Source organism: Protomyctophum bolini (genome assembly GCF_963924005.1).
Source record: "Protomyctophum bolini genome assembly, chromosome: 12".
NCBI lineage: Eukaryota > Metazoa > Chordata > Actinopteri > Myctophiformes > Myctophidae > Protomyctophum > Protomyctophum bolini.
Genome location: NC_137873.1, coordinates 36,454,810 through 36,482,684, shown reverse-complemented (window position 1 = coordinate 36,482,684; position 27,875 = coordinate 36,454,810). Strand labels below are relative to the sequence as shown.

Sequence of the window (27,875 nt, the reverse complement as noted above, 5' to 3'; positions counted from 1 at the left end):
CCATCGTTTTTGTCATTTCGTCATTTTTTTCAAATCCTCAAAAATGATGAAAAACGGCGCGCTATAGTATGCCGTACGATATGGGCTATAGCCGATGGTCCAAAATGATGAGAAACGAGGCTAACTTTTTTTTTCAAAATTTCAAAAAACATGGGCTATAACCCATCGTTTTTGTCATTTCGTAAAAAAATTTAAATCTTCAAAAATGATGAAAAACGGCGCGCTATAGTATGCCGTACGATATGGGCTATAGCCCATGGTCCAAAATGATGAGAAACGAGGCTAACTTTTTTTTTTTTAATTTCAAAAAACATGGGCTATAACCCATCGTTTTTGTCATTTCGTCATTTTTTAAAAATCTTCAAAAATGATGAAAAACGGCGCGCTATAGTATGCCGTACGATATGGGCTATAGCCCACGGTCCAAAATGATGAGAAACGAGGCTAACTTTTTTTTTCAAAATTAAAAAAAACATGGGCTATAACCCATCGTTTTTGTCATTTCGTCATTTTTTTCAAATCCTCAAAAATGATGAAAAACGGCGCGCTATAGTATGCCGTACGATATGGGCTATAGCCCATGGTCCAAAATGATGGAAAAAATCTTCAGACACATGCAGTGTCTGCTGGTGAACACTAGATGGCTTCCCAGTCTGTCCATGACAAACGACTTTAAACATGTAGCCTAGTTTCACCTGCTCTCTCTCTCTCTCTCTCTCGAAGTGTATATTTGTATGTCTCTAAATGTTGTGATGAATTGAACAAGGTAAACAAGTCTAAACAAAATAGGTATAATGTTTACTTAAAACACATCAAAGATGGCACACCGGCAGTGAAATTCGGAACAGCGCCACAGCGCATTGACACCCACGTTGTGGCCAGAAATGTCATTACGTCCGTGGTGGTTCAGCACAACCATAAAGAATTCCCGGCGGCGAGGTGGTATCAACGTCGTATGAACGTAATATAGACGTCTTTTTGCAACGGACTGTGAGCACGCCTAAAGTCGTAGTTTGTCAGGTCGTATCGAGGACGTTGTGCGGACGTCGTATGGACGTCTGGCTGGGACGGCGACCTGGACTACGTGTTATACGTTTTGGGGTTGGTGTTTAGAGAGAGGTCCGTTTGACGTCGTATGGACGTCCCTGTTGGTTATGCGCTCCCTGCTCAGTTAACTTATATGTGCTCACTTGCTCAGTGACAGTGAGGTAGTTGGAAAGATGTCACTATTAAATGTCTTTGTGCAGCAACTTGAATTGTAGATTTTTGTTTTATTGAAAAAGTTTGTGATGCCAAAATTAAGGGACAGGTACGTGGTGAAATTTTTAATTAACACCAATACATAAAAGTTGATTATTTATCATACACTGACTGAAAGTGAGGACTGGTGGGATTTGAACATGGAACCTCTGCATGAGTGTTATTCGTCCACTCCACTATCTCATAAAGGCTCTCACCTCGTGTTGCGAGGGGTTCGCAACACGACACCCCTCTACCGAAGAGATTCGGTAGAGGGGTAAAATGAGTGCTGTACTGTACTCGTGCTGTATACGGTACTGTATAAGCCCTCCTCCCTGGCCTGTGTGTGTGCTGCACTGCACAACAGTGACACTTGGTGGTCAACAAACGCTATTTCCGTACTCGGACGGATACAGGGACAGACCCTGCCAGCTAGCGACACACACACATTGCTGTGTATAGGAGTGTATGGCTAGCATCGCTCAAAAAGAACAGACGTACCAGAGCTAACCCCAATCAACTAATTATTAGGTACTAAGTAGGCCTATAGAGGGTTCAATCCACACATTCCTGCTCTATGACATATATATATATATATATATATATATATATATATATATATATATATATTCGGTGAGAATATAGATCTACAAGCTCACAATTCGTCGCAATGCGACACGCTTTGAGCTTGTACATCTGCTATTGATTTGGTATCGACTCGAGGAGGAAAAGGAGCAGAGTACGATATCCCTGGGGGACGTTGGTCAAGTAAGTAGGGTTTTAGTGGTTAAGTGGCTAATCGATACCGTCCGCCTTACTGTAATAAAATCATAGGGGTCACATTAACATCATTTGCAAATTGACTTGAGAGGGTTGTACAGTAGCTGATGTCTAGATTACAGTTAAGTAAATTGTTGCACTGCATTCAATGTGGCATCTGTGTCTGGTAAATTGGGGAGAAACGGCATTAGATTAAAAAAGACATAATCACACCTGTGTGAGAGGGGAGTTGCACCACTCAGTGTGGTGCAACTCCCCTCTCACACAGGTGTGATTATGCCTCTCTCTCCCCCCTTCTCTCTCTCTCTCTCTGGCAACAGTGCAGCACTATCTCTCTCTCCGTTTCTGGTACAACAGCGCCACTACTGGTACTCATAGTCACATAGGTTAACACAAACATAGTCACATAGGTTAACACATAGTCACATAGGTTAACACGGACATTGCCGTTCCTTGGAGTGGTTGCACCACTCGCACAATGACCAATAACCAACAGAAACAGCCCAGTTTAAAACAAAAATATTTTACATAACACCAGAAGGAAAAGAAGACCTTGAGCACTAATTATGTCTCCTCTATTCAACACAGCAGTGGAGATTGGTGATATACAGACTTCCCAGTGTCAAGATACAGTACAGAAAGATGGCGCTACGACAAACCAAATTATATCTTATACAGAACCATATAATCATACCAATTTTATACTGAATATAATCGATCTTAAAAACATTTGTCTGATCTTTCAGAACACACACTATTATTTCTTTTTTTAAGTAAGATGTAGAAAACTCTGACAGTTGTAAAGCCTAAAACATAAAAGGTGGCATACTATTTTTCTTAATGGAATGCATACCATCATTTGGGCAAGTTCACTGTGACAAATCAAAACTCACAGAATCCCAATGTGATGGGGGTATATTGGCACTTGAAAGCCATCACGATCATAGGACTTCTGTAAGCACATTGTAAATTGATTCTCATGAGCTACATGTCAGGCCCACAGTACAAATTGGGCCCCAAAAAGATGGCACCTCTTTTACAATTAAAGACTGCAGTATAAGGTGCTTCACTGGGGCACTTGTGTAGTCCAGACTAAAAACTCCCCATGATTCTCATTTTGCATCACTCCGTATAATATGTCATTTTGTCTAATGACCGTCTGTGTGTCTTATCAAAATTCTTTACATAAATGTTCGTTCAAAAAAAAGACTTTAAGAACCGATCACCTGGGACATCACTTCCAGTGATCGAGTGTGTGTTTGCGCGTAATGGAGATTAATTTACTTGATACAAATTTTAAAATTAATCTGTAAAAGAAAATGCTGCATGACCTAAAGTGAATATAAAACAAATCATCTTTACTTTAACCACTGATGTGATTAAACTCTTATGCATGTCAGCAAAAAAAAGGGGGGGGGGGGTGGTGTACTTTATAATGGATGTGCATTCATGGCCATAAAATGTAATTACCAAATCAAACTGCCAAACTCCTATAAAGCCCGATGCCAGATTATTAAGCACAAAAGTGAGATAAAACATGAACATACAGTAGTGCCTAAGCTCCCTACAGAAATATTTCTTTTATACTCAAAGATCCCCTGCAGAAGGAATTATAAACCAATCTTGTCTCCCATTGATCTCTTACATTACGGGTAGTAAGAATAATGAAAGACCTGCCTCGTTAATGATTTTACCCCAATTTCTTAGTCTATGGCTTTAAAGTAATTGAAAGGATGCGACTGTGGAATAGCCTTTTTCTTTTTACCTTGTGCTTCATTCAGCATCCATACATTATCAGATATCAATGGTGAGGTTAAAGCTGCTAGAAAAGGTGCTGTAAACTTCCTCATTTTCTTGTGAACATATATATTTTTTAAACAAATATAATAAGAACTTTGTTGTTTATACAATTCTCGGTCTGCAACGCTTGCAGAAATATTAACATTGAGATAAAATCGGAATCTTTAAGACAGGTTTCAGAAAGGTTTCCCATCATAGACATCATTTTTTTTTCTTTTATAGATTTTTGATATACAAATCAAAAGCTTAAATCAAAATAAACAATCAAAGCAACTTTATCTCGATAGTCATAACATCGTTATCACATTTTATCTATAAGTCTCTCTCCATTGCCGTCAAAAATAAATGGAAAATGATGCTACATCTTCACTGAAAAGGGCTCAAGTGAAATCAAGTCATTTCTCCCTGTAATACAGCAGATATGCCTTGAGCGACTCGGGCAAAGGCAGAGCCATTATCTGTTCTCTCAACACATTAACTTGCTTGAGGATTTCAATATCACCAATGTCTCGCTCCTCCTCCTCCTCCTCCTCCTGCACCTCCTTGTGGTTCTCCTCCTCCCTGTGTTTGTCCTCGGTCTGTTCCTCCTCCTCGCTCTCCACAGTCTGCGGTATCAGCTGGTTGCCCACAAAAACGTACGTGCTGATGCGTCGCCGCCGGCAGCGCCTGCGCTTGCGCTTCTGGGGAACTCTGTGCACGTCGAGGCCCTTGTTGTCCCGACTGTCCTCCTCGGCCAGGGCGACGAGAGTGCGACGTATGTAGATCCGGGACAGGTCCTGAAGACCCCTGACCGTCACCGGGGCTGTGAGGGCAAGACACAAGGTGTCATGGCGTCAATATAGGGGGCAAACAAGAAGAAGAATCATTAACCCATTCTGACCTGAGATCAGATTCTATAAAAAAATGTCTTCTACGTCATCCTGACAGTTTTCCATTCTGACCTGAGATCAGATTCTAAAAATGTCTTCTACATCCTGACAGTTTTCCATTCTGACCTGAGATCAGATTCTAAAAAAATGTCTTCTACGTCAGTTGTTCTTCGATTTCTCAAAAATAGCAGACCTACAAGCTCGTGGCGCGCCACTCGGTGGAGCGCCACGAGCTTGTAGATCTGATATTTTTAAATAGCTAAAGCATAACGTAATGCTAACACCAAAAGGGGTTCCCGCCTAAAATGGGTTAAGAAGAAGAAGAAGAAGAAGAAGAAAAGAATAATCAGAATTGTGAGGTCTTTTATGTCCGAGCAACGGGTCGTATCGCTCAACTTTCAGTAAGTGCTAATTATTCCTATAATGACGGCTAATTTACACTTCAAAAAGAGTAATGCAAAAATGTGGAAACTTTTATGTTTTTGAAGGAGAGAGAGTTTCAAAACTCACGCAGTTGAACGGCATCAGACTTGTCTCCGTCTGCTCTGCTCTGCTGGACCAGGGGGGCGAAGGACACGGCCAAGATGTTTTTGCTCTCCCAAGTGCACTGGCCTGTCCTGGTTATCTGGGTCAGCTACACCAAAACAGAATTGACCACGTACTATCAACAGCAACACTTGACTATACATATGAACATCAGATATTATGATAGATCATCTTATTTTCCTTATGATTTTTTTTTAAATTATTATCCTGTCCATCTTGTGCAGCACTTTGTGGCTCATGCCTAGAAAGGTGCTATATATAATAAAGTTAATATTATTATTATTATTATAATACACCGCCAGTGCCACTTTTAAACGGCAAACTGAGATGATGTACCGTAACAGCTGAAGTGAGCTTCAATGCTCAATTGTTTCTTGAGCCGTCAAAGATTTCCACAAACCACGGCCCCAAATGTCTTTGTCCAAGGTTTTAGGCTTCTTTCTGGCATATTACCAGCATGTTACCAGCTTGCCAGTATGTTATACATGTCCTCTCACCTCCCCTACAGTCTCCCCAAGATGTTCCGTTCTATTATTCTTTTATACCATTATACCCATCCAGTGACTTTACAAAGCTGATAATCCAGAGCTATTTGCGGCTCTATAATGTATGTGAATGTTACCTAAGATTAGAAGTTATGCAGGCCAAGCCTTTTTCACTGTGTCATTCTTCATATTGCCTGCAGAGGTCCATTGTAGTCTAAATTGAATAGTCCTATCATAAATCCTCTGTATGGCCTGGGCCATGGCTCAGTGGTCCAGGCACCTTGGCTGGTAATCCAGTCTGGCGGTGTGCCGCGGGTTCGACTCCCAATCAGGACGGCCTTTACTGCATGTCTTCCACCCCCCCCCCCCCCATCTCTCTCCCCATTTCCTGTCAGCCTACTGTCTGTCCCTCCATAAAATATATAAAATGAAAGGCGAAAGCCACAAAAACAAATCCTTGGTATGAGGTCATCCATTCCAATGTACTGTTTTTGTGCATTCTGAATAGACCTTTAGCTAAGCCCCGCCCTCTCCCCATGTGTTGGACACTTTCCAGTCGGGCTCATTCATTCCAATATGTAAATATCATGGACTTTACACATGAAATACTGGTTCATTTTTGGAAACAGAGCTTAAAAATCTCTTCCAAATCCGTCAACAAGGCCTGCCATATGCACTGGAAAAATATGTGCGTGACATTTCTTATTTTAAAACAATGTTTTATCATATAGGAAAACTATTGGTGGAGAGGTGTGTCTAACCCAGAGCCATCTAATAGAAGAGTTACGATATTGAGGGGGCAGAAACCGAGCGCTCGGAGCGCTGTTCATGCAGCCTGAACTGAGACGAGCTGGAGTTGGAAATACATTGTTTTCAACGAGGGCGGTGCAAATAAGAGCTATTTTAACCATGTGTGCAACATGACAACTGTTTTAAAGTATTGTACAGTAACAACTAAAGTCTCTTTAATGTTTATGTTGTACTATTACTACAAAACAATCTAAAATAAAGGGATTTAAGATCATTAAAGCTGGGCTGTTGCCTGAGTCCAATGTATTTCTGCCTACTTCTTGTCCCAGTTGGTTGTCCCATTCTCAATAAAAGTCTATGTAGGAGAGCCACCATTGGACTGGCCAATGACATCACGGGCGGACCTCTGATATCACGCTCATGTCACCATGACTCAGTCATAACCATATAAAGAGTTCCCATAAGGCGAGCATGTTTTGGGGCGAGCGTTCTTGTATTCGTCTAGAACCACCGATCCAACCAATATGCCCATAGATGGAGTCCATATGGACAATCCAATAGATGTACTGATGACATCAAGGACCTCCATAGATTGGCAATTGGGCATAAAAGGGTCATGTACTGACAGATACAGGGATCACCATATATGGGCATAAAATGGACACAGGTAGACAGACAGATACAGAGATCTCAATATTTTGTCTTTGCACAAAAGGGACAAAGACAGACAAGGGCCCTGACAGTATGTCTCAGACATAATCGCTTGTATGGGCATGCCCAAACTCTAGTGAAATTAAAAATCTAAATGATACATATTTATCACATGAGACAATATGTAGCAATTTGTGTGAGTTTGGGACAACATCTCCAGGAGTAGTAATAAAGCAAAAGTGTTTTGAAGAAAATACTGAATGTTCTAGTTTTGAAACCTGACACTGTTTGATGCCGAGGACAGGGAAATGGTTCTCAATGGACCGTATTCACACAGTGGACATTCTGATCATATGTCCAGTTGGGGAGTGGTTCCCCTCCCCGAGCATTAGAGTGAAACACCCACTGTTGTCTGTATCTTCCACATCGCATTTATAGAGCCTCAAAATAAGATGCCCCATGAGGTGGCATTTCCCATCTGGAGTCTGGACCTCTCCAAGCAATTCCTCAGTCACAGGCCATTATAATGTATAGCAACGATTTATTCTATGTTCTTCCCATGCTTCGCACCGCTTACCTGATCCTCTATGGGCATCACCAGTATGCCCCCAATGTTGAGCAGCACTTTCATGTAGTTTTCATGGTCCTTCTGCACTCCTGCCCCGCAATAGATGCGATCATATTGGTGACTATCCGTCGAGATTTCAAGGCAATTTCCAACCACAAAGACTGGCTCACAGAATTCAAACCTACAGTGACAAGTGGAGAATAAAAAGAAAACCTGCATCAGATAAACATGGTAAAATACATTTTCTTTATCTAATCATCACAGTTTTTAGTCATTTGAAACAAACAAGCTGAATTAAATTCTTAAAAAGTATATGCCATTTGTAAAGAGAAAGCCTCCAGGCAAAGAAAAGCAACAGATAAATTGACATGCAAATCTATAGTGCTTAATTTTGTTGAATGAATAATACACGCATCATTACATCCTCTGTAAAGTGCAACATTTGTGGTATTTGATGAAGCATTTGCTCACTTATCAAAGCTGTCACTGTTCTTAATGAAGTCCTCCAGTTTCTCCCTGGCATATTCAACCACGTCGTTGTGGAGTTCAACCCCATGGTTCACACCGAAAGGCCCTAGAAAAGAGCAAATAAAACAAAACAATATTTCATTTACAACCGTTTTTATTTGTTTGTTTCAGCACCGCTTCTTGCATTATTATCGGTGTCAAAACGTATAACTATACTAGAATCAAACTGTAATAATACAGTAGTAGTAGCTTTGCTTACCTAGATTTTCTCTAAAATATCTCAACCTTCATACATAGATATTGCAGAAAACACAACAACACAGAAACCATACGTGATATCACACCTACCTACGATGAGGCCAACCATTGTGCTCAAGTAGCCAGTTCCACTGCCAAGATTAAGGAACGCTAGTCCTGGCTGCAGTTTGAGTGCCTCCATCACCTCAGAGTATATGCACGGGGCGGACAGGTGGATGTTGCCGTGCTTCCACGCTAGATCTTTGTAGGCATTGTCCCGGTAGTCCTCCAGATAGTAGTCGCCGCGGTCTATGGCCCGGAAGGCCTGCTCCACTTTGTCTGTACGAATATACTGAGCCTCCTTGAGGTTGTCGATCAGGTCATCGTTGTCCTCCCCAGCACTCACAGCTCCCCCCATGGTGTAAAAAAAGGAAAAAAAGGACTTCCGAGAGATGCAGTGTCGTCTTTAGAATGGCATGGATATTAATCAAATGGTTGAAGGATCCTACGGGGGTTTCTCCTTTGTCGGTTCAGATCATGGTTAAGACCGGTGAACTAGGGAACTGAGAGAGGAACAATAACACACGAGTTACAATTATAAACCTCAAAGCATACAGCATCTGTACAGACCTACAGTATATCAGGAGGGTGATGGCACATCTCCACAGGAGTGTTCTTGCCCAACTTTGGCTTAGTTCAACCTTCCTTCCAGACTATTGCATTATTTATCACAAAACAAAGATGATTAGAGGCCCCGGCCCCCTTTGATACAAAAAAATCACACCTGTGTGAACCGAGTGGTGCAACTCCCCCCCTCTCTCTCTCTCATTAGCAGGCAACAGTGCAGTACTACTACAGCGCCCCTACTGGCACATACTGGTGCTCATTAACGTCACATAGGTGCATGACCAACAAATTGACGAACACGGGAACACAGACATTGCTGTTCCTTGGAGTGGTTGCACCACTCAAAAAAACATTTATCAAAGGCACCTGACGAAGCAATTGTATATATATATATATATAGAGCTGATGCTATCACATCTATATATATTTATTGGCAGGCTTGCTTAGCTGTACTAGCTGTATAGGAGGAGTGCCTATTATGTTGCCTGGTACTGGTTGTTGCTTCTGTCCCCTGCAGATGATGGGTGACGTGTCCCTAATGTGTTGCCGTCCTGAGGAGGGCCTGGCTTGGAGCCTGATCAGCCCTCGGATTGGTCCTGTGGCAGCTCAGGCCTCGCTACCTGGACTATAAAGCTCACTCTCTGCTTGGACTTCGGTGTGGGAACACTGCTGCGTGTGGCCTTCCCTCCAGCCGGTCTACTTATGCGTTTCGTTCTGTGTGTCAGGTTTAGTTGTAGTTCCATCTGTCTGTCTGTTGGGGTGTGTTGTGTGTTCATCCATTCAGTCATGCAAGTCATTTTCCATATTAATTCTGGGCATACAGAGCCACTCTGTCTTCATCATTCCGTCGTGCACTAACGCCACTTTGTAATTTATTGTGAATTGAGTATTAAATCCGATCTTTTATGAGCCGTGTTGTTCTTTCAAACCCGTTACGGGCAGTAAAACCCCTAGACTTTAACAGTTCGTAACACAATGTATAGGGCATTAAGCCAGCTGAATCGAATTCTGACTGTATCAAAAGGGACAGTCTGCATGGCAAGAGAGGGTTAATTGTGTGGCTACGGTCTTGTCCACCCTCCTAGCTCAAACCATTTTATTTTTTACTTGCAGGCTGCACCCACATCATCATTTCAAGTTAACTGCTCGACCTGCTTCGATGCATCCAGTTTCACAACCTGGAAAAATAAACAGCTTTTATTTTTGCGTGAAAATGGGCGACACTCATCAGTTCTGACTTTACAGTGGCACTGGCAACAGTAGCAGATTTGAATCAAAATAATACTCTAAATCAGTGGTTCCCAAACTTTTTAGCTCGAGACCCAAAAGAGAGATTAGGCGTTTTCCCCCGGGACCCAAACTAGTGAAAATAGCAGATCTACAAGCTCACAACTTGCCGCTTCACACCACGTTGTGAGCTTGTAGTTCTGCCATTTTCACTACTTCTTAAACATTTGTATGGAATTTCTTCGATTTTTATTTTCTTTCTTCATCAAATTAGTAAATTAAGAAATCATTGCATTTATGTATTTATTCATTTTTAAACAATATTATTATTATTATTTTTTTTTTTTTTCACAAAGTTGCAAGATGTGACAAAACAACTGAAATTCATGAAACTTTGCCCAGGAGCAAAAAGAAAAGAAACAACCAAACTAAACAACAAAAGAAACCAGACACACAAGTCAGTACATAATAAGCAGAGAAATGAGAATGAAAGTAAGTCAACACAGATAAGATGCATCAGCGCAGACCTCATCATACATTTCACTTTTTTTTATTTGGCTCGCTCGTGGTTGGAGTGTCTATAATAATTTGTTTATTCCTTGATATGACCAGGGTTGCAACCCCAATATGCAGAGTTTTGGATCCAATTGGGTATATCCTTACATCTAGCATTCTATAAATGATTTGTAAGATCTCACTCCAGAATACCACAATCTCACTGCATTCCCACATACAGTGAAAAAGTGTGCACTTTGACTGCTCACAAATGTCTGGAATATTTTCATTGAACTGATGTAATTTAGCTGGTGTTATGTAAGTGTGCATCAACCAGTTATATTGTAGCCATCTTAATCTAGTATTATTATGTATTATGTTTGTTGTATTTATTTTTAATTCATGAAAAATGTGTCATTTTTTTATATCTTGAAATAATTAAATATAAATATAAACTAAATATATAATGTACTTGGAGTCAGATATTGTCCTTTAGCTTCATATCCATTTGAAAGCTCTGGCAGAAAATGTGTGTTAAAGGGATAGTTCAGATTTATTTTTAACTTAAGCTGTATGAAATACTTGCCATTAATATAGTGGTTGCAACTGTATTAATTGATTGCCCGAGTCCCGTAGTGGGAGTTCGAGTTCTGCTCTGGTTTTGGTGAAATATTACGTAGTTCCGGTCATTTTGTGGGGGGCACAGGGGGCCAAGCATTAAAAGTAAATTAATCCACAAAACTAACGTCATTTGTGTTGTTGACCCTTTTTCTAAAATATCAGTGCAACTTTCTTTTATTTTTGACCCCTCTATCACACGGAGCTATGCTTTTTGTGTCACTACGCCCAAAAAACAGTTCCATGTGATAGAGGGGTCAAAGTTGAACGAAAGTTGCGCTATTATTTTAGAAATAGGTCAACAATACAAATTAATTTACTTTTAATGCGTGGCCCCCTGTGCCCCCCACAAAATGACCGGAACTACTTAATATTTCACCAAAACCAGAGCAGAACTCCCACCCCGGGACTCAGGCAATCAATTAATATTATATATATTAATATTAATACAGTTGCAACCACTATACAGCTTAACTCTTTTTCCCCCAAGTCCGTATATATACGTACCCCAACGTATACTCCTATACTATACTATATAATGGTTGATGCCTACGGAAGCCTTTGACGTTGGTCCGGTTCCTATAGCAACGCCCCACCGTTCCAACTATGGGATTGCAAATATATATACTGTAAGCAGTTGAAAGGAGGATTTTCAAACCGCCGTAACTGTGTCATTCTGCAGTGCACGCATAGGACCCATCTATCTATGGCTGTGTATTTGGAATACATGAAATGCATGTAAGATTACAGACATTATAGGGCCATTAACTGAGAATATTCATCCAATATATATTGTATTCACCAAAACCAACAGTTAGTTGATTTAAAATGTATTTGTGTGCTCGTGCTTCCGGACAAGTGACTTTTGTGCCCGGACAAGTGAATGGGAAATGTACTTAATGTCAAGCCCTGGGGTTGGACTTGGACGACTCACTGGAGAAGGAAAATGCTTCGGTAGTACAGTGCTTTGGTGCCTTCTGCTGCGTGGTGTCAGACTGTCAGTCAGTGCCAGTATTTAGTGAAATTAATGCGTGGCAATAAATTGTAAACATATAGCCCAGGGTTAGGCAACCTGCGGCTCTAGAGCCACGTGTGGCTCTTATAGGCCCTCTCCTGTGGCTCCCAGTTGCTACGGAAAAGAAGTATGAGAAAAGGAATAAGAGGTTTTCTTTTTCTTTTCCTTTACATTTAATCATAATTTATTATTGAACTTGTAGTTATTCTTTCATTTTGATATTGCAAAACAATGTTGCCTATACACCAGATAGAATTACATTTACCAATGCTGCTGGCTTACTGGTACAGTATACTTGATATGCTTTGAGAAATTGGCAAACAATAAAATGTAATATTGAAAGACCAGAAAAATCACAAATAATGAAATAAACCTTGTAGCACCTTCTGGGCTGTCACTCCTCAAAGTGAAAAGTCACCATGAGCTTCAGTGTGACTAAATGTAAACAGTCACTTTGAAAGAGCATAAACGATATGACCTTTGTCATTCCGCCCCACAAAAATGGAAATGAAGGTATGTAATTAATGAATTCAGATGAGACAGTGCCGACCGGCACCTATTAATACATTAAATAAATTAATTCAAATGAGATCTGGCTGAATGACGTAATTCGTGGTGACTCAGTAAGTGAAGGTGCAGTCTAGACTAGAGAATACTCCGTAATCAATTTAACACGACGACTCAAAGCCTAACTCTCACCGTCTCTCTGTTGTGTTTCTAATCAGTCACCACGGTAACCTTTCCGACAACGCACCAATGGGATTCTGATTAACTGGGGAGCGTATAAATTATTGATCCACACTTTGCTAATAGAACCCTCTACGGCAAACGAGAGGAACATTCCAAAAAGACTCGTACAGAATGATCTGACAAACAGTCCAGAGTTTGATGATGAATAGGCATGGGCTAATCTGTAAAACCTTGAATGAGACATGCAGCAGCAGTGGGAGGTGACTCTTGATTTTTTTTTCTCCCTGCCTCCTCAGCATCTCCACATCTGACTCAGCTAATAAAGATTAAACTCAGGGGTGACATTGTAGTGTAGTGGTGGTGGGCCCGTTCAAGTACTTTTCCATTGGGCCTCCCTTTCTCTCCAGCAAAAGCATCATTGGTCCATTCTCACCATCAGTGACAGTACGGCAGTGGGTTTTTTTCGTCCTAGTTATCACCCCCCCTGCCATCTATGTAGTGTAATACAAAGGCTAGTTCCTTTGAATTTTCAGTTGAAAAATACAAGTCAGCAAAATAGGTCAGGAAATGTATTTTACAAGTAAATTGCTTCTGGGAATTGCAATACAGTTTTACCAATGATAACCCACAGAGGTCATTACTCATGCTCACCTCAAAAGGCCAATTAACAACTTGCTAGGTCAGTGCTTCTCAACCTTTTCAGGCTGCGAGTCTGCGACCCCCCCCCAAAATAAGTTCATGTGGGGACCGTAGCTGCAGCTTGACACAGAAACGTCGCTCCATTCTAAACTAGGATGGCCTAGGTTGACCCCCTAGATATACTGTGTATTTAGAATGAGCATACATGCCATGCCTAGAGTGACTGCGCTGGGGACAGCTCATTGAGCAAGCCTGCTGCTCAATGTAACATGTAACAGATCCCTGGGAAATGCAATAAGGTGCATACTACACTGCTGAAACTCAATCTGTTGTCTCCTGGGCATGACCTCATGACACTTTTAGACCATATCCGTGGTCATCATATGGGGATACCCAACAATGGATGCCCAAAACATTGGCAAATTCTCATTGTGTGTTTTTATATTAAAAGTCCATTAAAAAAAATTAATTACTTCCTGACGTGTCGAGGCACACATCAATAAAAGCCAATAAAAATGAAGCTCACGAGTTTGATTCCCATGCTTCATTGTCCTCCAAAAAAGCTGGTTTTGATTAAAGAACTACTCTGTTTTTAATCTCATTCAAGATGACATCCAAACAGTGTATTACTCGTTTTAAACTTAATCATCACGCTAAAATATGTATAGTTGTGTATAGGTTAGAAATGATCCCCTGGCTTTGCCCCACGTCTCTGTCACTTTGTTTACAAACGACACTGCACGTGAGAGTCTTCCTCTCCCATAGCCTAACCTCGGTCCCAGGCTTACTTATCTGCGAAAAGTAAAGCCTGGTCACAACGTAAGACAGAGAAGCTATCGGCGGATGTATCCTCCGGAACATCCGTCAAATGTATTTCCCCCGGATACGATATTTTCCCGACCAATCGCAACACTTGTTTCATTCGTGGAGAATGTAAACTGATTTGTAAAGCATCAACGTCATTTCCTTGGGCAATACTTCCGCTAAAATCCCGCAACTTCCGCTGATAGTCTTTTCAGCGTAGGTCTTGCCCATAGCCTGGAGGGATGCAACGCTCTGATTGTTTCAGAAACTTCAGAGCCAGCGTTTCAAGCTGAAACTACAAAACAAAATGCCCACCATTTCCATGATTTCACTGCACCTTTAATGTTGGCACAACTGAAGTGATGTTTGCTGTTATGGCTTGCATAAGTAGACTACAGGTCCAGGCAGGTCACTACCACACTGTTGATTTTTAGCAGTAAATATTTTCCGCAAAGACGGAGACGGAGAAGGGACGTTTCTACAGCGCAAAGTCAAACGGAGAAGGGAAGTTTCTACAGTGCATGCAGAAACACACGTGTGGAGAGTATACACACGTGTGTTGCCATGCACATTACAGCAGTGTTGGGCAGTAACTAGTTACTAGTAATATATTACCAGTGGTGGAAAAAGTACTCAATTGTTTTACTTAAGTAAAAGTACCAATACTGCAATTTAGAACTACTTCGTTACACGTAAAAGTACAGAATTTAAAATGTACTTGAGTAAAAGTACAAAAGTACCGGCATTCAAATGTACTTAAAGTACTAAAAGTACTCATTGTGCAGAAGGTGCCATTTCACAAGTTCAAAATGTGTACAAAATCTATTGAAAATACCAGATCGCGATCGCATTGTGAGCTTGTAGATCGGCTATTTTCAAATGGCCGAAATGTATAGGGTTGAAGTGGTTAATGTATGTTTTCTAATCAAAATGAAATAATAATAATAATAATAATAATAATAATAATAATAATAATAATAATAATAATAATAATAATAATAGTGAAATAAAAGTGAAGTAAAAGTAAAACTTTTGGCTCTGAGATGTAGTAGAAGTAAAAGTATTGGATATTGGAAATACTCAAGTAAAGTACAAATACCTCAACATTGTACTTAAGTACAGTACCTAAGTAAAAGTACTTACAGTAGTTGCTTTCCACCACTGTATTTTACTGTAATATTATTACTTTTCCCAGTAACGAGTAAAGTAAGGTATTACTCTGACAAAACAGTAACATTATACCCATTTTCCTCTATTTCTATATTATACCCATTTACTTTGTAAAATTAGCACATATTACATATTACTTTTTTGTTTTGTTGGCCGTTGTCCTGAATACATTTCATTTAAAAGGTTGAGAGAGATTGCCGCTTTATTGTATAGCCTTTTAGGGTGATGTGTGACTCTTCTTCTTAATATTATTATTCAAAACAATTGGATTCAGTTCTAAAAGAAGCTGACTAAACAGATTGTTTAGGCTGTGGGGGGGCGCAAAAGTAATATAATATGTAGGCTAATATATCTTCATTTCAAGTAATAAGTAATGTAACATTATTACTTATTCTAAGGTGTAATAAGTAATAAGTAACATATTACGGTACTCTCCTAAGTGATATTGACCCAACACTGCATTGGGTATACTGTAATGTATTGGCTTTAGCAGATGTTTCTTCATTTCTCAGCATGACTGACAGTTTACGAAACCAATCATCTTGTCAGCAGGTCATGTGCTGCAGTTGCCACACAAGAGTGGAGCTCTTCAACCAATCGCAACGCTGAGCTGACAGAGCTGCTTCTTCCCAGTTCCCACTGCGTGTGATGTGATGAGAACAAAACAATAACAGCTAGGGGTTTCATGAAACGCACGCTATGGCCGTATAAAGCGTATGTACACAATCATATCGTCTAGAACTTGCCAACTCACCCCCACCGATCATAAATTGAGAGATATTGACAGAAGTGTGAGCTTTACAAGCTGTGTTTTTGTCTCCCCCCCCAAGCCCAACAACAGAAACAATTGCTGTGCCTGCAGCAGAGTGCGACGAGGTTTTCTTTTAGCAGCAGCAGTTGAACAGGTCTGTTGGGTCTTCTTGACTGCTGACATATCGCTACACATTATATTCACAATCCTGCGGTTCATGCCAGGTCACAATAACAAACACGCCATGGCAGACAGACATCCAGCTTAAGGGTGATGTTGTTGTAAAACTCCACCAGGATCGTGTTATTAACGCTCAAAGTTGACGAAAACAACAAAAACCTGCACCCAACGAAGCTCGCGCGCTGAGCGTCAAAGTGGACAAAAGTGGTCCAGTGGATCATTTATTCGTCCGGTAATCTTAAAGAATACCGCAATCCATTCCAACGTTATACGTTTGACTTAAATTACGATTATATATAGTATGCGTTTATACTTCGTCGTACGAGCCTTGCGCTCGACAAAAAAATGACGTACTTTTAACTGTGGGTTATGGGTAAAGTATCGACAGTTGTCCCCCCCCCCCTCCAGTTATATTTACCGTGTAATTTTTAAAGAGCAATTGGGCTCGTGCGACGGATGCTATAATGATCCCTTTAAAGCTGGCTAACATTAGCCTGTGTGTGTGCTGTGCTGTGCGGGCCTGTGTGCGCCATCATCACCACCGTCAACACGGACAAAGCAGGTTGGAAACGGCGTTAGATAACAACCTGTCTACGAATTACACTAGTGTCTCGTCTATAAAAGACACGCGTTCAATTTAACGTGTTGTAAACAACACCAACAAAGCAATACATTTATGGCACGCCGCAAAAACTTAACAAAAACATTTACTTTAAAGTCAGCATCAAACACCAATTTGAAAGACATCACTTACGATACAACGCGGTGTGTGTCGCACTGTCTGTCTCGCATCAACTCCGTATAGATAGATGGAGGAAGTGGTTCAGTTGACAAAAAAACGTCCACAGACAGAAAACGTTCAAGAGACAACAACAACGGACTCAGTGTACTGTCTGTGTTGTACAACACAGCTGATCTGTGATCGGTTCCTTACGGCGGGCCAAGTGGAGGAAAGAAGAACAGCTGAGAGGATGTAAACACACGTCACGTGGTCTACAAAAACATTGATAGAGGTACCCGTGTTCCTCCTCCCCCTGCAAGCACGGAAATATGGTCATTGGGTCAGCCTGTCTGCATGTGGTTGTTAGAGCAAAAATACTCTACTGACAAACGCTGAACACATTAACATAATGATGAGACTCATCTTGTGAAAGTGATCACCATCCGACTCAGTTTTCAGTTGGTAATTAAAGTAACCATGAACACTGTGATGTGATTGTGAAACCATCAAAGCCTGCACACATAAGCCGATACATTCACTAGCAAGCTATAGTGAACCTGCCTACCTCATAACCTCACACAACCTTTCGTGTGGCCATGTGCTCTAAATTTAGACTGCTGCAGGGACCACTATAGCCGAAGTATAACTGCATAATAACGATATGGTGACACACTCACACATGCTTATCTCAGTGTTGCAGCATGCTGAGTTCGCCACTTTACAAAAGAGGATAGGCTACAGTTATATGGACCAGAGCTATCCTCAGTCTATCCTATGTTTAATGCATATAGGTAAAGGCTTTTAGTGGCTTATGTGATAACACACTTTTCCCCTCCACTTTCATTCCTTTAAGAATCACATATTAGCCTTTAGTGTTTAGTGGCATTGAGTGTTTTATCTACTCAAAGTGAACATTAATAGCTCACAGAAATTATTATGCCCTTTCATATCAGAGAGCTTTTAGACTGGAAGTATTCACGGCAGAACTGAAAACATCCAAAGTAAAGAAGTATCTTTGCATAACCCTTGAAGATGATACAGTCAGTATACCCCCCCCCCACACACACACACACACACACACACACACACACACAAACATAGGCTATTAACTTGATATTTGTTGGCTATACTCACTCATGCTGCTACTCATACTCAACTGTAGTCTCTCTCTCTCTCTCTACTGAATATAAATTATATGATTGTATTATAGTGTAGATTATATGCATTACATTATATTATATGTATTGCATTTTTGTATTACACCAGTGCCGTAATGCATAAAACATGAAGCAATGCTAATGTCTGCAAGCCCTATAGGTAACATAGGTAACATCTATAGGAGTTCATCAAGTTCACATGTGATAAACTTGCTGGAGCTTCAGCTAAACATGGGGGTCAAGGGTCATATAGGACAGGTCAAGGTCTTCAAAACATTGCAGGGCCTGGAATGCTTAAAGGGACAGGAGGATGGTATGGTCTGGACCAGTGGTTCCCAAACCTTTTCATGCCAAGGACCCCCAAATTGACACTAATTAGCCCGCAGACCCCCATTTAGGGTAAACATATGCCTGGGACCCCATGCATAAGAGAAGATTCTTATGGCTCTAGCAGTGATTCTCAACCCTGAGACATTGTGACTGTATTGGTTCACAACTGGCATGGTGGCAAAGAATGTTTTTTGACCAGCTCATGAATGTAGCCTGTGATATGATGGACCCACCCCACACAATAGTGGTGGTCCCCAGATTGCTGTTCTATACAGTACTATAATCATTGTCAATTTCCCCAACAGCTCTTGCTTTGCATTTATCCATTGTACCACTATGGGATTTATCTATCAAGCTTTGCGAGAAGTCTTGTATTCTTAATATTCCCCACCAGGTGGCAGTAAGACCTACTGAAATGAAAGCTTGTTCCTGGAACTGTTGAGGGTGAGGAGATTTGAACTGTGAGGCATCACTTTTTAACAAATACACAACCGTTTGAAAAGTTTATTTCTACCATACACAAACTGTACAACAACAGCGCATATCTGCTCATTATGAAATAGTAAAAGTAATAGGAAGTTTCAATTTACAAACTACCTCAACTGAAAAAGCATTACATTTTAATGTAAAAGAAAATAAAATACATTACAATTTCATATCATACTAATATCGTTCCACAAAAAACCCATTTCACATTACAAAACGTCAAATACTAACGGGGAAATAAAATATTATTCACAAAACTTCCTGAGCAAACAATGTGTGGTATAGGAATTAAATATGATAAATTATAGATACATTATGTTGAAAGAATATGTGATTCCATTTAAAAAGATTTAAATAATTTAAAACATACGTATTTTGCAAAAAAAAAACAAGGTCATTAGAAACAACTTAATTTTATCTTCTGTAATTTGGCTCTTTTGCTGTTACATTTTGTCATTTATACATACAGCAGGATATACAACTCAGATTGAATTGGCCTGTTTGATAATTGATAAATAACGTTTTCTCCTCCTGGAAATTCAAGTCACATACATACAGCAACAAAAGTGTAATTTCCCCCACATCTTTATTTGATTTCTATTGTCTTTTTGTTTGTTGAAGTCGAGGGCAGTATGAGGAAATGACGTACAAAATTAAAAGTGCAATTTATGCAAACAAACAAGTCATTAACCAACAAATATCACTTATCTTTGATTTGTATCTTTTCTTTTCTTTTTTTTCCTCCATTTCAAACACGAAACCTAAAACTGTCTTGAAACTGAAATGTTGAAATACTAGTTGTAGTAAAGTGATGATTGGGCTGGGGATTCAAGTAGCTACTGTTCAAATCTGCACTTACAGAAATATTCATCAGACTTGAGGAAATGGGAAGGCAGAGAAACAGTATAAGGTAAAACGGTAGTAAAATACTGTATACTGAATTGTTTCAGTAACCGTTATAAATCACTCCATGCTCTCTTTCCCCCGCGCTAACAAAACTTAAAATAAACACTAGACTTTTTCTCTTTCAGTTGTATAATGTTTAAAAACCTGACTTTAAGATTACAGCTACTGAGACAATGTAACTTGGAACAGTCATTATAGGAATATCTTCTTTCAAAATAATTGTACTGTATAATAAATTAGACACCATCCACATAATACTGTCCTACCACAAAACAGAGTACTGTATATTTTATGAATTGATATACATTTAGGCACATACTATAGGGCGCACTCTTAAATGTGTGCACAGAAGGCAGTTTTAATATCTATATATCTCAAGTAAAAGAAATACATCTTGCCAAAAGTGGATTTTGATTTTCTTTGTGCTGTCAGGTCGACCAATCTAGTAGTGACACATTAGATGCTAAATTAGATCGGACATTCGGGTCACTGAATCAAATAAATAATGTTGCATTTTTGATAGGAGATCAGTGACACTTCCTGGTTGCATTCAGCCTTCAGAGTTATTGGATGAGAAAATGTACAGTACAAGTGCATTGCATTTGTTTTTTTTTCCATCCTAGCGTTCACTTTGTCTTGCCATACATTCAGTTTTCATTTAAAGAATAGAAAGCAAAAGCACACTCAAAAATATTAATGCTTGGTAATTTTGGTGGATTTTTCTTTAAGGGGATTATACTTCTGGGTTGTTCTTCAACACTAGATGGCGAAGGTAAGCCATGATTGAAACTGGAATGTGCTTCAATGTAATTTACAATGTGCAGAAAGTCAACAGATTTCTCAATATTAAGCATTTACAATTAGAAATAAATTAAAAAAGGAAATAAATACATTGATGAACAAATATAATAAATAGCAATAAAATGACATGAACAGGTACAGAATTCATAGCAAGCAAACCATACAAAATAATTAAGTGCAAAAGGGGTAAAAAAGAAAAAAGAAAAAAAAAATCTCACCAGGAAACAAATATCAAGTGAATTCAGAAATAGTAAGCATTACAAATCTGGCTGGTAATTCTTCTCAGTGCAGTGTATTTACGAGGAAAATTCGAAAAACATATTTCCAAAAGCCTTGTCTTATATACTGTATATAATGCAGCCTAGCCAGCACTCTTCAGTAAAATAGAGCTATCTAGTGCCATTATTATTCCAAGTCAAAGATACCTCTTGGTAGCTCTACAAGCTTAAACATGGATGCCCTTAATAGCTTGTTTGATATTATCCAAGAGGGCCTTACACTCCGGCGAGTATTCATGCTCCGAGTTGTTGTACATATCCGTTAATGTGTTCACATAGGCTTCGAAATTATGCTCACTGATGGGCCCCTGCAACAAAAAACATGTTTGGCTATTAGTAAAAACATGCACAGCAATGATGACATTTCATAGAAATATAAGGTATTTCTAGGGATGCAACAATCACATCCTTTGAGGTGAAGAAATGTGGACGAGGCTTACTGTATACCATTTGAGGCAGCTGGATGTCTGTTAGACTGTTGATGAGAGTTTGGCTGAGGCGAGCGAGCTCCTTCAGAAGGCTGTCATTGTGCTGTTCGATCATCTTGTTTTCTTCCTCAATTGTCTTCAGGTTACATTCCATCGATGAGATCTGCTTTCGGAGAGAGAGGAAGGAACCTTGTAAACCTTGAGGAAGCCCAGAATCTCAGTTCATCGCGGTGTGGAGCCATCTTCTCAGTGTGGATACATACCTGGGTTTGAAGCTGCACCATGTCTGCTTCTATCTTCAGGTTGGATTCATTGAGCTCGTGTATTTCGTGATCCAAGTGATGGACGTCGTCTTTGTTTTCAACACCTGAGCGAAAACGACAGACCTTTCGTCATACTAGTACAAACTGTGAATCCATGCTTCTTTTCTAAGAATAAATTACAGAGGAGCCTCAAACGCTTTCATTAAGTGAAATTAATTCACATACAAGTGCTTTAACCACTTAAACCCTATGACCAGTAGCCTGGAAACCAGACAAATCTGACGCAGCTTTAAAAAAAAAAGAATTGCGCTGGTGATATTAGTCTGGCCATGGCAGGCTAGTCCCCCCATGGCTAGCCTGGACATGTTGTGAGCTTGTAGATCTGCAATTTTTTGTTATTTGTCTTACCTCGTTGCAAACTAGCAAACACACTTTAAAGACAAACTAAAATAAGTCAAAATGAAATGAAAAGTAAAAACTAATTAGAAATAATAAAATAAAAACTATAATAAGCTTGGCTAGGGCACACATGGTTATACCACTTCAAAACAGCTTACCACTACTGGCTTTCAGTTTGATGGTCATCATCTCCTCTCCAGACTGCTTCTTCTTGATACTCTGAGCATTCAGTGGGCAACCAGACAAGCTAATTCAACACAAAAAAAAGCAAAAGAATAATAATTCAGATGAGATAATAATATGATGTTTGATATGTTGATTTGTTAAAAGTTCAACAGAAATATTGAAGGGGGTTAACGGTTGTGCGAAAACGATTCCGTTGCCAGCAGTATTTTTATGAAGGAGGGTCGGACTCACCTTCTGTGTGTGACAAAGACATTATTGGCATGTCCAAGGCCATTGCATCCGGGCAAGGGACAGTGGGGCAGTTCTTGTTTATTGGTCTTCCAGGGAAAGGCCAGTCCATTGACGGGGGACTCCTTCTGCATTTTGGCAGCAAGGGGACAACTCCCTGCCCTGCGGTGGGATGTGTATTTGCCTGATACATGGCCCTGGCCATCACATCCAATTACTGGACATCTATCAGAGACAGAATCAAGATGTCAGATTTGGTTGTGCTATTGCATAGTAGTGCACAGCATACATTATCTGTCAAATCCAGGTCATTCATCATGAGCAACTCATGAGCAATATGATTATGAAATTGATAAGAGGAGAAATTGCAATGTTGTTAAACACTTCTTCATGTTAATAATTAACAAAAATCGAATAAAAGATATTAGGTACTAGGTATTTAAAATGTCACTTGTTTAACTTAAAACGACAAGAAATACAGGGCCGCATAACCGGTAAATTAATTAATCCTTTGAGTTCCTCTCCAACCTCTACATAACTAGACCGGAAGATTCATTTAACCATTATGTTGATTAATCCTGCCAAATGCAGATTAAAAATAAAGTCAACAAAACTAGAAATGGACGCAAGTAATCATACTAACAACAACTTGCTTAATCCACAAAAACTTTAGAAAGAACAAATGCTGGTTTAGTGAATATATATATATATATATATATATATATATATACACTGTACAGAGTGGGCTTATTGATGTTTGTGCTTGAAAACAAACGGATGATTCTTGCTGAATATCATTAAGAGTTTAGTAATTGCATTTCCACATCTGTTTTCTGTGGGTCAGTAATGGGGTGACATGAATTACAGATAATTGTCATGTGTCCCCTCGTGTGAAAGAATGTAATTTTGAGGTTGCTCACCCCCTTCCCTTATTGATAAAGGTGAAAGGTTGTGCGAGATGATACAAATGGCACACATGCAGTAGTAGAGTGCCGCTGCAAAAAGCCTGTTTCAGCACTTTATTACTCGAGAGAGAGAAACAGCACTTAGAGGACAAAACAGCATCAGTCCCCATTACTTACATCTACAGTACCACAGGTAGGTAGCTCCATGCTAGGCACCAGGACAATAGAAGCACGCCATATGGCCCACTATTTACAATAATCTAGGGACACTATGGATGTACTGTAGCCTTGGTTTGATGCACTGTCCCCTCCCATTCTCTGCCTTTCTCCCTTTAATGTTTATGAGATCTATGCCAGTTTAATTCCTAAGCTCAGGCTCCTAGTTGCATTAGTAATTAAAAAGAAAAAAAATAATCAGTGTCCAGATGTATAAAGTAAACAAGGTTTCATATAGCTGACTTTGGATTTATGCAGCAAATCAATTACATTATTATCATTATTATTATATATTTTGTTTCAATAACCCTCTATTGCAGAGACAACAACCAGAATGCTGAAGCTTGGAATGAGTGCAAAAGGCACAGATGCCTTTCAACATTTTCTTCATATGACTGAATGAATACTATAATTACAAAGAAAGCACTCAGTGAATAGAGTGATAAGCCAGATATTCCATTCAGCCAATAGGACGAAACGCAAAAGCCTGAAACATTGCCCTATAAACATGTTGTTAATCCTTAGAAAATAATTCACTAATGTTGGGACAAGAGCATATTATTTCCTTTGTTTAACTTAATGGTTTCCAGGTATAATACGCCTCGTTGAGAGCAATAAGATCGTTTCATGCCCCCCCCGCCCGCCCTCTTTTATTTTTAAGCTAGTAATACTAGTGCGATGGTCTCTCTTACTTCAATTCTTGTTCTTCTTTTTCATCCTTGTTTGGTGTGAGCTTCAAACCTCCCTTTCTGGCACGTGGACATCCTGATAGACTAAACGATGATTGGAGACATTGGGAGACAAGAGGCACAAAGGACCATTTAACCACGAGTCATGGCTAAAGTCATCACTTAAGTTCTGGGAAACATATAACGTGGTTATAAATGCATGCATTTAGGAAAAAACAAACTCTCCCATAACAGTGTCAGATCTGTCAGTTCCCTATCATGCATAATATATCCTGCATTTGCATTGTGGCCCATTCTTTGTGTTTTAATAAAATAAGTGTAAGATATATACTGTAGTGCAAATGCAGAAGAGAATGCAATACAGGATACATTGTATTAATGCTCAATAATACTGTAAACATGGACTATATTGACACATTGGCTACATTTATGTATTTGTATTACAGAACACACAACTTCTGCCATGCTTCAGACAAGTATAATTTGTGCTCAGTTCTAATTACTTATTATTTTTCTGCAATCTGGTCAGACAGGATACCTTCTGTGCGAAGCATAGTTCCCAGTAACATGCCCGGATCCGTCACAGCCAGGTGTTGGGCACCTGCAGGTTCACAGAGGAGACACAGAGTCCAGGCGTATCTTATTATAGAAAAGACTGGGACAACAGCGTGCTGTTAATATGCATAGAAGTTATACAAACACTCAGCAACTTCATGTTAATTAGACCGATGTTCTATGTAATCTAAGCAACGGGACGGCGTGGAGTGGACGGAAGCGCGGAGAAATAATCTATCGATCTATCACAAATCACAGAAGTTAGACTCGGGGGGTAAAGTAAAGCAAGTACATACTTTAATTCCTGAGAGTTGGCTGCCATCAGTGATTTGAGTGTCTTGTCGGCCAGGGGACATCCAGAGACACTAAGAGAGGATAAAGAGAGAGCAGTCATTTCAATGCACTGTTGGACTTGGGACGACGGAGAGTGGCCACTATATTTCGACACTCACTCCAGAGGGCCACTTGGCATACTTCTGTCATGGCAAAAAATAGCCGATCTTCAAGCTCAAAACGTGTCGCAGATCAGCTATATTTATTTTTGCTATATTTTAATTGATATCCTGAATTATTTGTTTTCAATTGGAATCCTGAACTACACATACTGTGTATAGACTGAAGTAATTAAAGCGGGTCATGTTTGGAAAATCAGTATTCTGATATTAACCCGGGGGTTGCCCATGTATGATCTCGACAAGAGGACAGAGGGCAGTATAAGTATGAAGTATGCTTCATTATGGTCATGTTATGAAGCCTGTAGCGTCCTCATTCTGGGTAAGTCATTGGTAAGGCAAACATTTGCAGAAAATAGCCGATGTACAAGCTACCACGCGTCACAATGTAACACATTGAGACTTGTATATACTGCTATTTTGGAAGGGGGGGGGGGTGAAAGGATGGGACCAAGTCTAGACCCCTGTTAACTATGTATAAGTTTGTAATGGTCAAACAATGTCAATACGTCATATAGTGTGCCGCCAACAAATTATTTTGGGGAACGCAATTCTGCTCCATCTTCATGAAACAATCAACAATTATTTAAAAGAGTGACAGAGGGTATAACTCCCAATCATAATATGAGCTCCTAACGCAGGGTTTTAAACTGTAATAATGATCAACATTAAAACATCGACATTGCTATCCCAGTCCATATATCCTCTGGCTGGTGCTAATGAGTGTGTAATTAATTACACTACCTTCGATGCGATGCATAATTTCCTGTAACATGGCCACTGCCATCACAGCCTGGGGTTGGACAGCTGCAGAGGAAACAGGCGTTTAATATGTAGAGACCTGAACAGTTTTCTGAAAATAAAAAAAACTATGTTTCCATGTCAGTGGTTCTCAAACTATTTCATGTCAAGGAGCCCCAGAATTATATGTAATCGGCCGCCGACCCCCCTGTTGTTCCAGGGACCCTCCCCGGAAGCAAAGATTTGAGTTAAAAAAATGTTCGCTGGAAACGATTTTTCAAAATAGCAGATCTACAAGCTCGTAGCGCGGCACTCGGTGCCGCGCTATGAGCCTGTAGATCTGCTACTTTTCAACAGCTAAAGTATAAAATAATGGTTAAAAGTGGTTAACCCATTTTGGACTGAGGCCGATTCTAAATACTGACCTAAGTTTTATTAAAAACTTAAAGTATCTATATAGCAGCATACATTCTTGTATATACTGTACATACTGTACAGAACCCCAAAAGGGCTTCCTGTCCAGAATGGTTAGAACAGTTAGTTCAGATTTTTTTTTGCTCTGGTTTTGGTGAAATATGAAGTAGTTCCGGTCATTTTGTGGGGGGCCCAGGAGGCCACGCAGTAAAAGTAAATTAATCCACCAAACTAACATTTGTATTGTTGACCCATTTCTAAAATATTAGTGCAACTGTCGTTCATTTTTGACCCCTCTATCACACGGAACTATGTTTTTTGTGTCCATATCACTACGCCCAAAAAATAGTTCCATGTGATAGAGGGGTCAAAGTTGAACGAAAGTTGTGCTGATATTTTAGAGATAGGTCAACAATACAAATGTGGATTAATTTACTCTTACTGCGTGGCCCCCTGGGGCCCCCACAAAATGACCGGAACTACTTAATATTGACCAAAACCAGAGCAGAACTCCCACCACGGGATTCAGGCAATCAATTAATACAGTTGCAACCACTTAATGGCAAATATTTCATACAGCTTAAGGGCGGGAACCCCTTTTGGTGTTTTGCCCCCTCATGCCGGGAACCCATTTTTGGGTTCTGTACATTATGTACAGTATTCAAAAATGTAAAATGTTTGATGCTGCTATATACATATTTGAAGTTTTTCAGAAACCTTAGGTCAGGATTTAGAGGCGTTTTTAGAATCGGCCTCAGGCCTAAATGGGTTAAATAAATAAAAATCTGAACTATCCCTTTAATTGCATTGCATCTTTTCAGAAAGACCTTGTTTTAACCACTTTCAACCTAGTGTCCCTATTTTGGGGCAATTAAGCAAAGAATACATTTCTATTTAAAAAAAGAATATATATACAATTGTGAAACTAGCAGATCTACAAGCCCACAAAGTGCTGCAGTGTGACGCTTTCTGGGTCCTAAGACAAAGCATACATAGGTCTTAATAAGTGGTTAATGGACACTATGGTATAGAGTTAGTACAGCAGAGAAATTTAGTAGAAATTTGTATTATATATTGCGTAGAATTCAACGTTGCAATATTTCTGAATGCA

The 27,875-nt window shown here is 39.7% G+C and overlaps 2 protein-coding genes across 2 annotated transcripts in view; both read right to left on the bottom strand.

Moving 5' to 3' along the window:
- Positions 1–2,526: 2,526 nt before the first annotated feature.
- Positions 2,527–17,540, bottom strand: pcmtd1 (protein-L-isoaspartate (D-aspartate) O-methyltransferase domain containing 1). The gene is made up of 6 exons (XM_080777514.1): positions 17,364–17,540; positions 8,505–8,956; positions 8,160–8,262; positions 7,698–7,869; positions 5,199–5,322; positions 2,527–4,621 (listed from the first exon to the last, which is right to left on the bottom strand). The coding sequence occupies exons 2-6, from the start codon at positions 8,809–8,811 to the stop codon at positions 4,215–4,217; spliced, it is 1,113 nt and encodes a 370-aa protein (XP_080633640.1). The 5' UTR covers positions 8,812–8,956; positions 17,364–17,540; the 3' UTR covers positions 2,527–4,214.
- A 3,915-nt stretch (positions 17,541–21,455) lies between these two features.
- st18 (ST18 C2H2C-type zinc finger transcription factor) overlaps positions 21,456–27,875 on the bottom strand; it is a gene marked incomplete at both ends in the record, with an annotated part of 54,841 nt that continues 48,421 nt past the window's right edge. Inside the window, 9 exons of the mRNA XM_080779061.1 lie at positions 21,456–21,596; positions 21,736–21,882; positions 21,980–22,083; positions 22,537–22,625; positions 22,796–23,017; positions 24,606–24,686; positions 25,141–25,203; positions 25,454–25,522; positions 26,354–26,416. Coding sequence (XP_080635187.1) covers positions 21,456–21,596; positions 21,736–21,882; positions 21,980–22,083; positions 22,537–22,625; positions 22,796–23,017; positions 24,606–24,686; positions 25,141–25,203; positions 25,454–25,522; positions 26,354–26,416 — 979 coding nt within the window. The remainder of the gene's footprint in view (positions 21,597–21,735; positions 21,883–21,979; positions 22,084–22,536; positions 22,626–22,795; positions 23,018–24,605; positions 24,687–25,140; positions 25,204–25,453; positions 25,523–26,353; positions 26,417–27,875) is intronic.

Excerpts from the sequence above, each read along its gene's own strand:
- pcmtd1 (XM_080777514.1), bottom strand. The coding sequence starts at position 8,811 with ATGGGGGGAGCTGTGAGTGCTGGGGAGGACAACGATGACCTGATCGAC. Across the intron at positions 8,263-8,504 it reads AATGGTTGGCCTCATCGTAG|GGCCTTTCGGTGTGAACCAT; the intron begins GTAGGTGTGATA and ends GCTCTTTTCTAG. Across the intron at positions 5,323-7,697 it reads TGATGCCCATAGAGGATCAG|CTGACCCAGATAACCAGGAC; the intron begins GTAAGCGGTGCG and ends GTTTTGGTGTAG.